The sequence below is a fragment of the Clarias gariepinus genome, chromosome 1 (assembly GCF_024256425.1).
Source record: "Clarias gariepinus isolate MV-2021 ecotype Netherlands chromosome 1, CGAR_prim_01v2, whole genome shotgun sequence".
Taxonomy (NCBI): Eukaryota; Metazoa; Chordata; class Actinopteri; order Siluriformes; family Clariidae; genus Clarias; species Clarias gariepinus.
The window spans coordinates 31,161,021-31,175,517 of record NC_071100.1 but is presented as its reverse complement, the minus strand read 5'-3'; the positions used below and the strand labels follow the sequence as shown (position 1 = coordinate 31,175,517).

At 41.1% G+C, this 14,497-nt stretch overlaps 1 protein-coding gene across 1 annotated transcript; it reads left to right on the top strand.

Annotated features, from left to right (window-relative positions):
- Nucleotides 1–3,120: 3,120 nt before the first annotated feature.
- On the top strand, nucleotides 3,121–14,383 carry rcor2 (REST corepressor 2). The gene is made up of 13 exons (XM_053497135.1): nucleotides 3,121–3,416; nucleotides 5,485–5,610; nucleotides 5,835–5,891; nucleotides 7,005–7,085; nucleotides 7,476–7,528; nucleotides 8,088–8,249; nucleotides 11,271–11,395; nucleotides 11,500–11,566; nucleotides 11,822–12,058; nucleotides 12,162–12,239; nucleotides 12,680–12,737; nucleotides 12,991–13,202; nucleotides 13,336–14,383. Exons 2-13 carry the CDS (start codon nucleotides 5,487–5,489, stop codon nucleotides 13,687–13,689), a joined length of 1,608 nt encoding a protein of 535 aa, XP_053353110.1. The 5' UTR covers nucleotides 3,121–3,416; nucleotides 5,485–5,486; the 3' UTR covers nucleotides 13,690–14,383.
- Nucleotides 14,384–14,497: the final 114 nt, after the last annotated feature.

Below are 14,497 nucleotides of genomic sequence, written 5' to 3'. Positions count from 1 at the left end.
TCTACTGAAGACAAGTGAGAGGAATCAGCTATAATCTTGCCAGCAAGCTTCATGACCCTGCTGTTGTAAATACCCTTAAGCGATGACAGACTACGTCAGATAAAACCTCTCCGCTGAGGAGTGAAGGGAGTCATCTGTTGGTTTCTTGGTTTAAACATCAATGTAAGTGAAATTAAAAGCTGCATTGATATACACACACATAAATGACTTTATACTTTCAGTTTACATGTACAGCTAACTCGCATCTACAATAATCAGCCGGAGCCCATCTGTAATTAGTCCTCCATAACTGTGTCACTATAAAAGACCACCACAGAACTATTATTGAACTATTGGAACCACTATCTAAGCACAGCACTGATACACACACACACAGTATTTCCTGCAATGACATTGTATTCAAATACATATCCTTCAATATGAAGCTGGTCCCCCTTTTGCCACCAAAACTGTTTCTACCCTCCTTGGAAGGCTGTCCACAAGATTTTGAAGTGTTCCTTGTCTTCATTCTGTAGAGAATTTATAAGGTCGGACAAAAAGGCCTGGCTCTCAATCTCTGTTCCAGTTCATCCCAAAGGTGTATGATGGGGTTCAGGTCAGGGCTCTGTGCGGGCCGGTCAAGTCCTTTCATGCTGAACCGTGTGATTATAGTCCTTGCTTAGTGTTCTCGGACACAGTCATGTTGGAATAGAAAAGGGCCTTCTCAAACTGTTACCACAAAGTTGGAAGGATAGCATTGTCCAGGATGTCTTGGTATACTAAAGCATTAAGATGGCCCTTCACTGGGGATAAAGGGATCTGATTGAAATACATGAATTGAAAAAATTAACAGGATTGGGCAAATACTTTTGTCCACATACTGTACATAGCACTTAGTAATGCTGATTGTTGGTGTTTTAAAAAGTTCACTATTGATGAAAAATTAAACCGTTAAGTAAGAATATCTGGCATCTCCACCACGTGCCCTGCGTGATCCAATCCCACTGATAGTAATTCTATGCAGTTGTTCTTTTGTCCACGAGGTGGCACTAGTGTCTGCCAGGAGGCTGTACTAAAGTAATCGCGTCAAGTTATGACTAGAAAGCTGTCCAGGGTGAATAATTATTTGGATATACGTTATACGTTTTTATATATACTTTTAGTGGCGTGAGAGAGAGAGAGAGAGAGAGAGAGAGAGATTCCGTGCAATGCAGACTTGGCTTGTATGGCTTCTGTGAGCCTCCTCATGCCTTGTTTGCTCATGGCCCATATTTTAACGACATCTAGCAATGATAACTTGGGAGGCTGGTGTCCACCGTTTTGAATCCTCCATGGTTGTCCCACTCTCCCTCCTCCTACACGAGTCTGTCAGCATGGCTCCGCCTCGGTCCTTTTGTCTTCTGGTAATCTGTAGCACGACTGGGAGAGATACTGCATTTTCCGGAGGGGGGTCAGGGAGTTCAGCGCCATTTCAAAAGAGAAAAAACCCACAAGCTTCCGTTAGACTGCCATTAACCCAGCTCCCAGTGCCACTCTCACCCGTGCACACACGAGTTAATCATTTACTAACTCTCAAGCCCTCACCAGTACACTGCTGTAAGTCAGAAGAGATGGTGCCTCCATCATGAAAATGGCATAACAGTGTGTGAGGAGAACAAAGACTGTGTGAGACTTCATCTATCACTGTCTGTCTGCATCCACCCCTCACAATGCATGTCATCTTCATGACATGATGCTTGGACATAGGTTTGAGGAAGAAACTCGGGCCTTGTGCAACATGCAGCAATGGTATCATTAAAAAAAATAAAAAAACCTGGGACTGGTGTGTGTGTGATGGGGGGGTTGCAGTGAAGGGAGCACAAGATGAGAAAGAGGAGGCACAGAGAGAAAGAGGGGGAGGGGAAGAAAGAGGAACTCATGAGGTGAAGAGGATGGAGGAAGTCTAAGCAAGCTAAAAAAAGAAAGAGAGAAAGAAAGAAAATGAGCAGAAATGCATTCTTAGATCAGGAGACAAACAATAAACAAGACAACTATAGGGCGAATGAGACTAGAGATGATGATGATGATGATGATGCTAGGAACTGACAAGATGTTGCCTGCAAAAGAAGGGAGGGAGGGAGGGAGGGGGAGATAGAGAGAGAATACATGGGAGGGGTCCTGTGCCACAAGTGCCGCTGTTATGTCTGCCTACATATCCTTGTTGTTCCTGGAAATCCTAACCAGGGCATAGTGATAGTAGTGCAGGGATCTGCCCTTTGGGCCTACCAGCTACCAGCTCCGAGGTCTGTGGGAAGGAATAAAAGAGGGTGTGAAGGTTATGGGCGATTTTAACCATGCATACTTGCTTGTTTGTAGGATTGATTACACAGTCTGTGCTCGCAGCTGCAGTACCACCATGATATCATAGATCACAATACATATTTATATTGAAGCTAACTTGTCTTTCTTTAAATCTCACAAATGTCTTATTGGTGACATCCATGTTAAAAAAAAAAAAAATATATATATATATATATATATATAATAAAATAAATGACCAATAATTAGGAGTAAAAATGGCAAGTTGTTTAGTTCCAGTCTTTCTGTGCATACATTAGCAAAGGTCTGGAGGACCTCAGCACCGCAATGCACCGCTGACGGATTAATCCGCGCGTACAGTGGGAAGTAGTCCGGCCTGATGTAGTGTAGTGTAGAGTAGAGTAGAGTGGGAGCAGCGCAGGTGAACAGGGTTCCAGTCTAATTACATACAAATTAGATATCCACTCATGAAGAAGAATAAATATCGGAATTATGCTTGTTTTAGGAATTATAGGCTTTAGTGTTTGTGGCTCGTTGTATCTTCACCTAAATACACAGCAATGAAATGAGCTCGATTGGAAGATTTAAACTGTAACAATGATGGACTGATTGAGCCGGTACAGTGTAATAGATCTACATAACTGACATAGAAGTTAATTAGAGAGAGAGAGAGAGAGAGAGGCGATGAAGGCGGAAGGCTTGTGTGGTTGACTGGGGTGTGGTGTGGCTTCACCCCCCACCCTCCCTCCCTCCCTCCACCACCCCCGGCACACACACACACACACACACACACAGAGGATCTCCATGCAGTCGATACCGTTGGACGGGAGAGAGAGAGAGAGAGAGAGAGAGGATTTAAATAAGAGTGGGTTTTGTTTTTATAAGACCCAGTGCGTGATCTGTGGTGCTTTAGTGTTAGTCGACTAGTCAGTGCATCGCTGATGAAGTTTCAGTAGCAGAGAGAGAGACCGAGCTAGCCCAGGTGTGAAACTGCTTCCCCGGCTGGCAACTAACACTAATGTTGACCGACAGCTACTCAGCTACCAACTGAAGCCGGAGGACCTGAAGCGTGGTTTGACACAAAAGAATCCCGACTTGAGAGAGGACTAGGGCCAAAAGTGAGGCGAGACAAAACAAAGGTGAATGTTTGTTTTTTCCCCCCCCACCATTATTCACTCAGCAAGTTTAAATGAGGGACAATATACGTGTGTGTGTGTGTGTGTGTGTGTGTGTGTTCGTTCCTGGCCGCTCTGTATAGAGAGTTAATAGCGTTATGTTTAATAAACACGGGGACGAGTGAAACCAGCACGGAAATTAATGAGTTCTCAGAGGAGTTTGTGTTGGAACAACGAGCATTGGATATTTCCAAAGATATAGTGATTTTGTTATATAGAATGAAACATATGTTATGTGTATATATATTTATTGTGTTTGAGAGTCATTGTGAGATGAAGGCGCAATTTAAACGGACTGCCGGGCGTGACGTCACACCTTCAGGCAACTGACAAATTGGCAAAGTGGTTTGTTTGTTAAAATACAATACAGTTTATTTACACTTTTTTGTTAATGATAAGTGTATGTATATGTATAATTCTACATTTATTTTTGTAGTTTATACAAATATTATTGCCTGGAAACTGTTTTTATTACAATTTTTTGGGGGAAACATTTTAAAGACTACTTTGTTTGGAAACAAGATGTAAACGCAACAATACATGCTTGAGGTCAGTGTTGTGCAGTTTTATTACTTAAACTAGGTCACTCATCATGTTAAATGCGGGTTGAAGCTGAGCCATGACAATGACTGGAGCTAAGCTCCTCTAAAACACGGTGTTAGACACTTCTTTCACAGGTGAAGTGTTTGTAAATCAGCGCTGAAGGTGTGTGTTTGAGTGTTGATGGACTAATTAACTTGACTTGCTCAGCTTTTGGTTCTGGTCTGGCTTTAAAAGCACAGCTCCTGATAGACAAAAGGCCTGAGAGAGAGAGAGAGAGAGAGAGAGACCTCACCAGCAGGAGAGGAGCGGAAGTGCACGTGCGCACGCGCGCGCACACGCACGCACGCTGTCCACCACATCACATCTAATCCTGAACTCCAAACATCACACTCCTTCAGCGTGTCCAAATTGCCTGCATGTTTCTGTATTTCATGTTGTAAAGAGATTTTTGTAAAATCCGAAACCTTCTCACCTGCAGCTTGTTTGAAAATCTAAAGGCTGTTTACATGTAAACCACGGTGCTCTGGAATCTCTCAGAGACTCTACAAAGATGTTTTCACTAGGATGGAAAAAAGCATTTTATTGCTATTTGTTTCTCTATATTTTTTTAATAGCAGACTGTTAACATTTGATTTTTAACAAAAAATCTTGTTTTGTTTGCTAAAAACAAAAGTAAATAATGTAAAATTTTTATCGATTCTGAATTGGAAACTGATCCTCTGATTAAATTGGATAAATTGGGTATTGGTGGCTCAGTGGTCGGTTTCTCGGCTGCCATGTGGAAGGCCTGGGTTTGATTTCCAAACAACCCCCAAACCTTAGCCGCTGGATGCAGTGCCGTTCCCTGCATAAGAATGCATCAGGAAGGGTATCCGGCGTAAAACCTGTGCCAAGTTTTTGTGCGGATCGGATGGTCCGTTGTGGCGACCTGTTCATGGGAGCATGAAAGACAACAACAACTGATGCAGTCAGAGTAACATGGCTGAGCAGTGCTTAATTATTGAATTGGATGCAAGACTTATGATAGTAAGTATGTGTAATTAAACAGCAGTAGGAAGTTCTAATCTGCAACTGCATTTCTATATTTATTTTAAAACTCATTCGCATTAAGTCCTTGATTGTGGTCAGGGTAGCAGTGGGTCCAGAGTAGGGCTGCCTGATTATAATAATGATAGGAAAAAAAGTGTGTGTATAGTGCTTTCGCAAGTTAATTACAATTTTTATGTGATTAATTGCACAGCACTAGTCCAGAACACATTTTGCTAACAACCGTGTATGATGTATGAATACACCCTAAATGGGAAGCCAGTTCAGTGCAGGGCACCTTGCATACTGTATAAGTTTAGACTTATGGGTAGTTCAGAGCAGACGGTCCACATCCTGCAGGGTGAACATGCAGACTACCATGCTGCCCTATGTTATTTTGAGAGATGCAGTATATTGACCATTGTAATATTTTAAGTGTCTTTCTTATGTTTTCTCTTGGCAGTCATGCCGTCAGTGATGGAGCGCTCAGGATCCGGAGTGCTTTCCCGCAGCAGGGCAAAAACAGCGACTAACGGCAACAGTCATCAGCACACTGATGAGGAAAGCAGCGATGAAGAGCATTCACATGGTATGGCATAACCAACCAGCACTCCCACACAAAGTATTAAGCCTATAAATCACATAATGCTTTATTGATGATATTGTTTTTAAGCATTTCTTAACATGCTCTTCTTGTGTTGAATTGGTCAGTTTTATTTAGGCTTCCTTTTCACCCGTTGGTCCACCCACATCTCTCCTACTGGCCTTTGTGTGACTAGAAAACTCATCCTTACAGTGTTCTTTATCTTATAGACAGCATGATTCGTGTGGGTGCAGACTACCAGGCACAGATCCCAGAGTACAAGCCAGGTAAGAGGAAGTGTGTTTGTGTAAGAGAGCCTATTCCTTTTACCATTTATATTGAGGTCCAGTTGCAAAGTCTGTTGTATGATCTATATAGAGCCTGAGGTGGATATTTACTGGTCCACAAGTAAAGATATATATTAAGTAAAGTTGTGTGGGGAAAGATAGAGGCCTGCAAGCAAAAATGTTAGGGAAGAAGAAGCTATTTTAGAAAGTGATGATGTGAAAAAAATGAAAGCAGAACAGAAAACATGAAAAAACATTGTCAAGGAGGGTAGGAGAGGTTTAAAACATTCATGTTTTTCTTCTGATGTACTTAAGCAATGCCAAGTGCACAATATTATATCAGTTATATCTGTCCTCCATATGTAAGTCATCTCTCTATAAATAAATGCATTCTCTATTGGAATTAGTTTTTCAGTACAGGAAAAACATGTTAACATACCAGTCAGACCCATACTACAAATTGGTAGGGATGGGAAAACTAATTCCAATATAGTTAAATGTATAATTGGTGTAACAAACTAAACAAATAATTCAACACACACAATTCAAATCTAATTACAGATGACTACTAATAATCTTTGTGCAAATAAACTTGGATCTGTGTTAGAGCTGTGTGGCCTAGTAAATGGTTATGTTGGACTTCATTGCTGCGTATCAACCAATCATATGACATCCTGCAGGTACAGTTCCAGGGCTCAGCATAGGGAAAGTTGTGATTCTAGTAACTTTATCTATAGCATGAATGGTCTGGTTTCACTATTTTATAAGTTGCTAATCTGGGATTTTCACACACAAAATTGCAGAGCATGGTGCTAAAAAACAAAACAGACAAAGAAAAAATAATCTTGTATGCAGAGGGTCTGCAGGCTGAAACATCTTATTAATGTGAATAATGTTAAATAATCACTCTTTACAACCATGGTGAGCAAAAGCACATTTAAGAATTCTACAGCTCACCCAAGGTGTACAGTTAAAAAAACGGGGGGAAAAAGATCAGGTGCCCAGACCTCATTGTGCTGCTGACAGATCATTAGCTGATAACTACATAAATGTGCATGTAAGCCTCATAAATTGGACGGTGAGTTGAAATGTATAACTGTGTGTGTGTGTTAGAGCTCGAGTCTGATTACAGTGAGAAAGACCAGAGAAGCATGCTTGTGTGGTCACCCGACAGCCAAGTGTCTGATGCAATGTGTAAGTATTGCCACTATAGCCTAAATACTTCGAACAGTATAAACTATTGTGGTACTGAAGACAAACAGCACCTCACTGTTAAATGAACAGCCCATATAAACACTTTCTTTACCGAGGAAATGTTTGTTTTATAATGAGAAGTGGAACTTTCTACTATATTGTAAACTGCTTAATGTGCCAGCTAATACTAACTGTGGTTTGGATCAGCATAACTAATAGCACGGAAAATGGGGTTTATAAGTTCATTTACTATAAACTTGCTTGTCTAATGTAGACCATACTTTTTTAAAATCTAAAGTTCATAAGTAATGTTATATGGAGGAAGCTGCTTAGATTATAAACCAGTTGATATCATCCCTCGTTAAACATTTTGTATTTTGTTCTTTACAGTGGACGAATACATCCTAATGGCCAAAGAGAAGCACGGATATAATATGGAACAGGTATGACAAACCACAGTTTAAATGAATACTCTGGCCCCATTTTAACATGATCTCTGTCCAACACGCACATCTTTTCACTGTATAGAGAAAACTCTATTTACCTGAAACTTTTATGTCTTTGAAGTCTTCCTTCAGTAAGTTTTTACATAAGGTGTGTAATATATAAATATAAACCTATAACTATTGTACGTTGGAACCCTGGTACACTGCAGGAGTAAGCAACAGATAAGCAAGTCCTGTTGCTGAGGCTTACGCTTAACAGTTCTCTGTAATTATATTGAACTACACCGTCTACATCAGTTAAGCTTAACCACAGATTCCGTACAGATTGCGTTGGAAGAATTACGAGAGCAGTCTAGTTTTCTCATAAGTGTTTTTTCTCCACATTTTTATTGTTTTCGAAGCAAATGGGTTCCCAGTCATTCTCTCGGGACCGGGAAACGTGTCCGTTCTTGCCTGCTAATCACACACAATGCAGTAGGGAAAAGGCTAGAGCGCTTTCTTTAGTAGATTATAGCAAACCTGTACCTTGTTCATATCATTTTTCTTTATCCTTTAGTCTTTAGGTATGCTGCTGTGGCACAAGCATGATGTGGAGAGGTCCCTGGCTGACCTGGCCAACTTCACGCCCTTTCCCGATGAGTGGACGGTGGAGGATAAGGTGCTGTTTGAGCAGGCGTTCAGTTTCCACGGGAAGAGTTTCCATCGCATCCAACAGATGGTAAGTGAGAGTGTATGTGAGTACAGGAGATAAAGTGAAGGTAAGAAAGTGGGAATATTAATGAGAAAAGAGGAAGAGAGGATTACTTGGGTAATCTGGAGCGCTCTCATCTGCCCGCTGCTTCAGGACAGAGGTGGATTTATAGCCGGCCAGGGAGTCCTGCAGTCCAGCATAGACCGGTATTTAAATAGGTCCACTATTAAGAAAAATTAATTGTTATAGCTTGCAGTTACACTTATTACATACTATGTCATGTCTTGTAGATCTTCCAACACTCCCTAGAGTTTGCTTAAGAGAAGTTATTTAAGTCTTTATGTTTCGTATTTCCTTTTGAAACAGGAAGTGCTCCCTCACGACAGCTCTTTTAAAATAGTGTCAAAGGGATTTACTGGCTTCCAAGATGTGCAACATCATGCGTAGCAAAACGCCTACATAAGGCAGCTGAGAGAGCTTTATTTTCAAACTCTACAGGACTTCTCTCTGCCTACTTAGTCGTGTTTATCGTGGCAGGTTTTTTTAGCGGCCTGCACCAGGCTTTTAATTTTCCCCATGGTAACCCCCACAGCATCAAGGAGGACCTGGCTTCCTGATGGGAACAGGGAAAAGACTGCTGTCTCATCTAATCGCTGCACTTCTTGGATCTGCACTCCCCTCCCCTCAATTAAGTCAATCAAGAATTCAGTTATTAGGTCTTCTTTGAGATAATGCTCAATTCAGGAAGTATAGTGGTTCTTTGAGCTTTTCTCTTTCTCTAGTCCTATCATCTCTAACTATCCCTTTCAATCCTCTTTACATGATTCATTATCTCAAGAATGGTACAGTAATGGTACAGGCATTAAGCTTTGCAAATATCTTTTTATTGATCATAGGTTTGCATCGTTTAAACAGCTGTCTGAAAGCTTTACCCTTTCCAAATCTCACTTTTTTCATATTTGCAAGTAAGACTCTTCATTAGCTCTTCGAAATACCAATACCAAATTTCCCTAAGGCTTCTGATGCAAATGTTCTACATAATTTCCTCAGCTTGTCACCGCTGCGTAAAGGCCTACTATTTGCCCACTATTTATGGCGGATTAATGAATTTGAGTCACAGCACTTGGAGTAAAATTAAAACTGGAAAAAAGACCTAAATCTAACATCCAGTTGATGCATGGAACGCAGTTCTTAAGCTTGTCAATTCAACCTACTTATGTGCCCGCCCCTCTTTTTTTAGCGTTTAAGGTTGTACGTACGCAGGGCTCATTTCTCCAAACTTAAGCTTTCTCGCTTCTACACAGATGCTGATTCTTGCTTTGGTAAATGTAAAAGTGAAGACGCGTCTCTCATTCATATGTATTGGACATGCCTAATTTGGAAAAATTCTGGAGAAACATTTTTCTACACCCTGGCTTGCATATTGTATTGCAATCTTGAGCCTGGCCACCTGATTGCTCTTTTTGGCATTAGTGCCCAGTGGCTCATAGATATTATGTCCTGTTCGTCCTTGGAGAAGATTCACTTCTCAATCTGGAATTTAAGCTTGAAATTACAACAGGTTTGGGGGCCCTTTTATTTATTAATTTTTTTCATATAAATTTGTAGTTGAACTTTTTACTTGATTGGTTGGGTTTTACTTGTGTATGGATAATTTTTAGGGCCCACCACCATGATATAATCCATAATTGCATCATGGTATGTGAAGGGCCTTCTTGTTCTTCTAAGGATGTCCCCCCCCATTACCTGGACCTTTTTGCTCAAAAAGTCATGAAAATCGGCATTAGTATGCCTGACAGTCTGTCATATGAGATTTTGCTGCATAGCTCATACACACTTACACGTATGCACACGCAACCCGGTTTACATTTGCACATCATCACATTGCATGTCATGTCAACAGGAAGTCAGTTATTTTGAATTGTTTGCAAAACGCACCCAATAGATTTTGATGTAGTCTTCCTAGGGGATTTATATAATGGCCAAGAAACTGGGCCTATGTGATATCAATACATTTGATATTGGATTTTTTATATCTCAAATATATTTATGCTAAAAAGTGGTTAATAACTTTGTGACATCACATTGAGTGACATCATAGTGTAATGCTTTTTTTTCCCCCAGCATCTGGGGCTTTTTGGAGGTCTGAACATAAAACTTCCCCTTTTCTAAACTGTCATAATGGTCTTGGTATGTCCCCTTTAAATGCATGTGCCCACTGTGCCCATTTTCTTTCTGGTGCGCCTGGGTAGCGATGGTGCAGGGTGCTTGGGCCCGCTCAGTGACGCTTTGCAACTATATATTTTTTCTTCTTTTCCCTCTCTTTTGATCATTTTTTTAAGGCTGGATTGGAGTTGGGGATGGGTTGGGTGGGGGTTATAGGGATATGTGTAAGGGGTTTATAAATCCAGATTATACAAGTGTGCCTAGAAAAGCACATCACATGTTTACTTTAAAAATCAATAAAAATATTGTTGAAAGGAAAGGAGGTCTGCGCTCACAAATTACAAGTTTGACATTGGTACTTGGTTAGTAAAATGGTAATCAGTGTAAGGATCTATTCAATGATGGAAACTTCAAAGCATTTGTGTATGCTTTATATGGATAAGAGCATCCCCCAAATGCCTAAATGTGAATAAAATATTTGCACTCGATTGAAAACTGATGAAAACAACGCGCAGGAAGCCGTATGACGAAAGCAACATAAGTGACCAACGCTAACAAACTGCTACTCCCCTTGGTTTATATACAGGGGTAAGACAACGGGTATTCTAGAGGGTATTTGATTGAATGCGAAAACTGAAAAGAATAGGATGATTTTTTCCCATCATATAATAATGTAATATACAATTTATTATTATTTTTTTTATACTAGCATATATTGCCTGAAACAGCCACTAGCACAAGAAGCTTGATTGTGATTGAACTTGATCCCAGAGAGCTGAATGAACTGTAAATGTGTACCTATGCCTGAGTGTAATTATATGTGTAGGATTGTTGCAATGCTGAGATATACATATATTTATTTTTTTGTTTCTTTTTCCTCAGCTGCCAGATAAGCTGATCTCCAGCCTGGTGAAATATTACTACTCCTGGAAGAAGACTCGGACTCGCACCAGCGTCATGGACAGACAGGCCCGCAAACTCATTAGCAAGAGAGAGAAAGATGACAGGTGAGGGGGTTGAACAAGCAAAATGGGAGCGCAAAGGAAAACAAAAGAGATGCAGGAGAGTGTCCTGCGAAGCATTTCTTAACCATGCAATGTCTGCCTGTTAGTAATGACGATATAGAAGAAGGAGAGCAGGGAAGTGACAGCGACTTTGAGATCGTCGCAAAGAAAGAGGTAAAGCATAAAGTCTGCATAAAACATTGCTTGGTTGCAGTATGGCAGCCGTGCTGTCACCTTACTAACTAATAATAGCGCTGTTTGGAAAGACATACCAAAGTGGATTAGAGCATAGTCAGTTCACATGAGAATAGATTTGGTCATTAGCTATTTATTTGTAGAAAGCTGAGAAATGGTGTGACAACCTTTCGTAAGAAATGATCATTTGGTGTTCAAGAATGTGTTCTTTTTCTTTTTTTCTTTCTCCTTCAGGCCAAGCTGACCCTCGGTTCCGGAGGAGGCAGCGAAAGGAGCTCGGGGAGGTCAGGACCGACACGCAAAGAGAGCCAGGGAGCTCAATATCGGCATCATCCGCTGAGGGCACGCCGCAGACCTCCAAAGGGCATGTACCTGGTTCAGGATGACATCATCGCCCTGTCGGCTTCCACAGAGTCAGGCACCGTCTCGAACCGCCAGCTCGACACTCAGCTGGTGTCACTCAAGAGACAGGTGAAGATTGCACGATAGTGCATACACACACATTGCATTATTTGTTATGGGTTTGTATAAACCGATATTAATCACAAGACAAACTTTACCAATCCTCACGCAGGTTCAAAGTATCAAGCAAGCAAACAGTGTCCTCAAACGGAGTTTGGCGGATGGTATTGAACCCATAAGACCAGCTGAGGTGCAGTCAAGTTATTTCTCTACATTCAACTGTCTTATTTAATGTGTTGATATTTTAACATACTCTGGGTTTACTGTGATTTTGTTTGCAACCTGATTTATTTCTGAAGCAATTTTGGCAGAAGTTAAAATATCAGAATTTATGTGTGACTGGAATATAAATTATTTCATCTATTGAATCTGAAGTGTATGCACAACTTCTTGAACAAGAAACATGTTTCCTTGTAATGTAAAAGCTGACTGCCTAACTACTTAAAAAACAATTTATGACAACCATTTGTGAATAAAATATTCTAGAAAATGTTTGCATAAATGTTATTCACTGTTCTAGCAACTGCCCCTTAGGCTTCCATAACTAGCATTTCTATTTTGTTTTGTTTTTTTCCCCCATCCTTGATGGACGACAGAAATTAACATGTTTATCACTATTCACGCTTTCAGCCCACTCTTAAGATTAACTCTCGCTGGACCACAGAAGAGCAGCTACTGGCTGTACAGGGTAAGTCAAATTATCATTACTTTCCCTGCTACTTGACGATCATGGCAGATGAGGAAAAATATATTCGTATAGTTGATGGCAAATAAAAGAAAAAATTTACCAAAAAAAAAAGATTTGTAGTGTCCCAGACGCAATATCGTTCGATGTCGGTGTGATTGATTGTGGTATAATTCCAATTAAAAGCATGTACTTGTAGTATAATTAGTAATTATTCTGATGTTGATTTACATGCATGTATGTTGGCTTTGTGTAGCCATCAGGCGCTACGGTAAAGACTTTGCCGCCATCGCTGATGTGATTGGGAACAAGACGGCGGGTCAGGTGAGCTCATTCTTCATCAGCTACCGCCGCCGTTTCAATCTGGAGGAAGTGCTGCGCGAATGGCAGGCAGAACAGGAAGTGCTGCGGGGGAACAGCGAGACCATGAAGGACCTGAACGGGACAGCAGGAGTGGAAGATGAAGAGGTGAGGAAAGATAACAGTAAAATAAAGTATAAATGTATAAACATCTAAAAGGTTCAGGAAAAATATTACATCCAAGTGAATGGTTTGTTTAAAGTCTCTTTCCTGATGTTTAATATCTTTTTGTTTTATGCAGACTAAGAGGGACACTGTGTCCCCTGCAGACTCGGGCAGTCCACAGCCGTCCTCTGAAGTAGCCAGCAACTCCAGCCAGTCTTCTCCTCCCCTTACCCAACCCCCACCTTTACTACGCCCGACTCCCCCCAGTGCACCCCCGAGCTTGCTGCGACAGCCTCCTCCTCTTCAAACGCGTCCGCTCCAGACCCGAACACCACACAACCACCCTCCACCTCCACTCATCCGTCCGGCCGTGGCCTCATCTCACCACCAGAGCAACTCGAGGAACTCCATCGGGTCCTCTGCAGGCTCCGGCGCACAGCTGCCTCCCTCGCTGATGGGGATCGAAGTGGAGTCACCACACTCGCACTGATTGATGCGAGCCGCCAGCACTGATCTCAAACCAGTTCTAAATTAGGATGTTAACAGGAAACCGGTCGCAGTTCAGGGCAACTTCTAGGAAAAAAAACGACTGTCCAGGTGCCAAGGGGATAAAAAAAAAAAAAAAACCTTCTCGCAGTTGTTCAGGCACAAAAGATGAGTCAGGGATGGTGAATAGACAAAGTTCAGGTGACAGGTGAAATTAGTCAGCAGTAAGTTTGGCATCACTCAGAAAATCCCCATTAAACACCAACAGTTGTACAGGCAAAGATCTCCCTTTGTCAATCATCTAGTACAGAAAAAAAAACCTCAGTGCAGACTTGCCAAATAAAGACCACACACACACCTAGAGGGCCTCAGCTTTAATGGTATACCTCAGAGGAGGCCACCGAACCCACAACCACATCGTTCACGGTGATCAGTTACGCAAACGAACTTTGTCAGGAAACATCGTTAGTACTTGAACCAAAATTTCTCGATAGAGAAAAAGAGCCTTTAGACATTATTCACTGTATTGTAATGAAATGCCTTGACAACTGAATCACAGGTTTCCCATCTCCATGGCAACAGAGCAGAACATCTCCAACTATGTTACAAGGAAGACACCACATGATGTTTGCGAGTGTAAACTGGGAACAGGCATTTTTTTGGTCTCCATTAAAAAAACCATGTATTACTAGAACTCAGCCTAGTGAACAGGTCTTTTTTTTTTTTAAATTATGACTTCTATTAGATTCCCTGAAATATTAGTAGATAGTAATTATGTAGAAATAGCTAATATTAAAGCACTAAATGACCAA

Coding starts and splice junctions, on each gene's coding strand:
- rcor2 (XM_053497135.1), top strand. CDS start 5,487: ATGCCGTCAGTGATGGAGCGCTCAGGATCCGGAGTGCTTTCCCGCAGC. Junction 8,250..11,270: donor TCCATCGCATCCAACAGATG/GTAAGTGAGAGT, acceptor CTTTTTCCTCAG/CTGCCAGATAAGCTGATCTC. Junction 12,738..12,990: donor GCAGCTACTGGCTGTACAGG/GTAAGTCAAATT, acceptor GGCTTTGTGTAG/CCATCAGGCGCTACGGTAAA.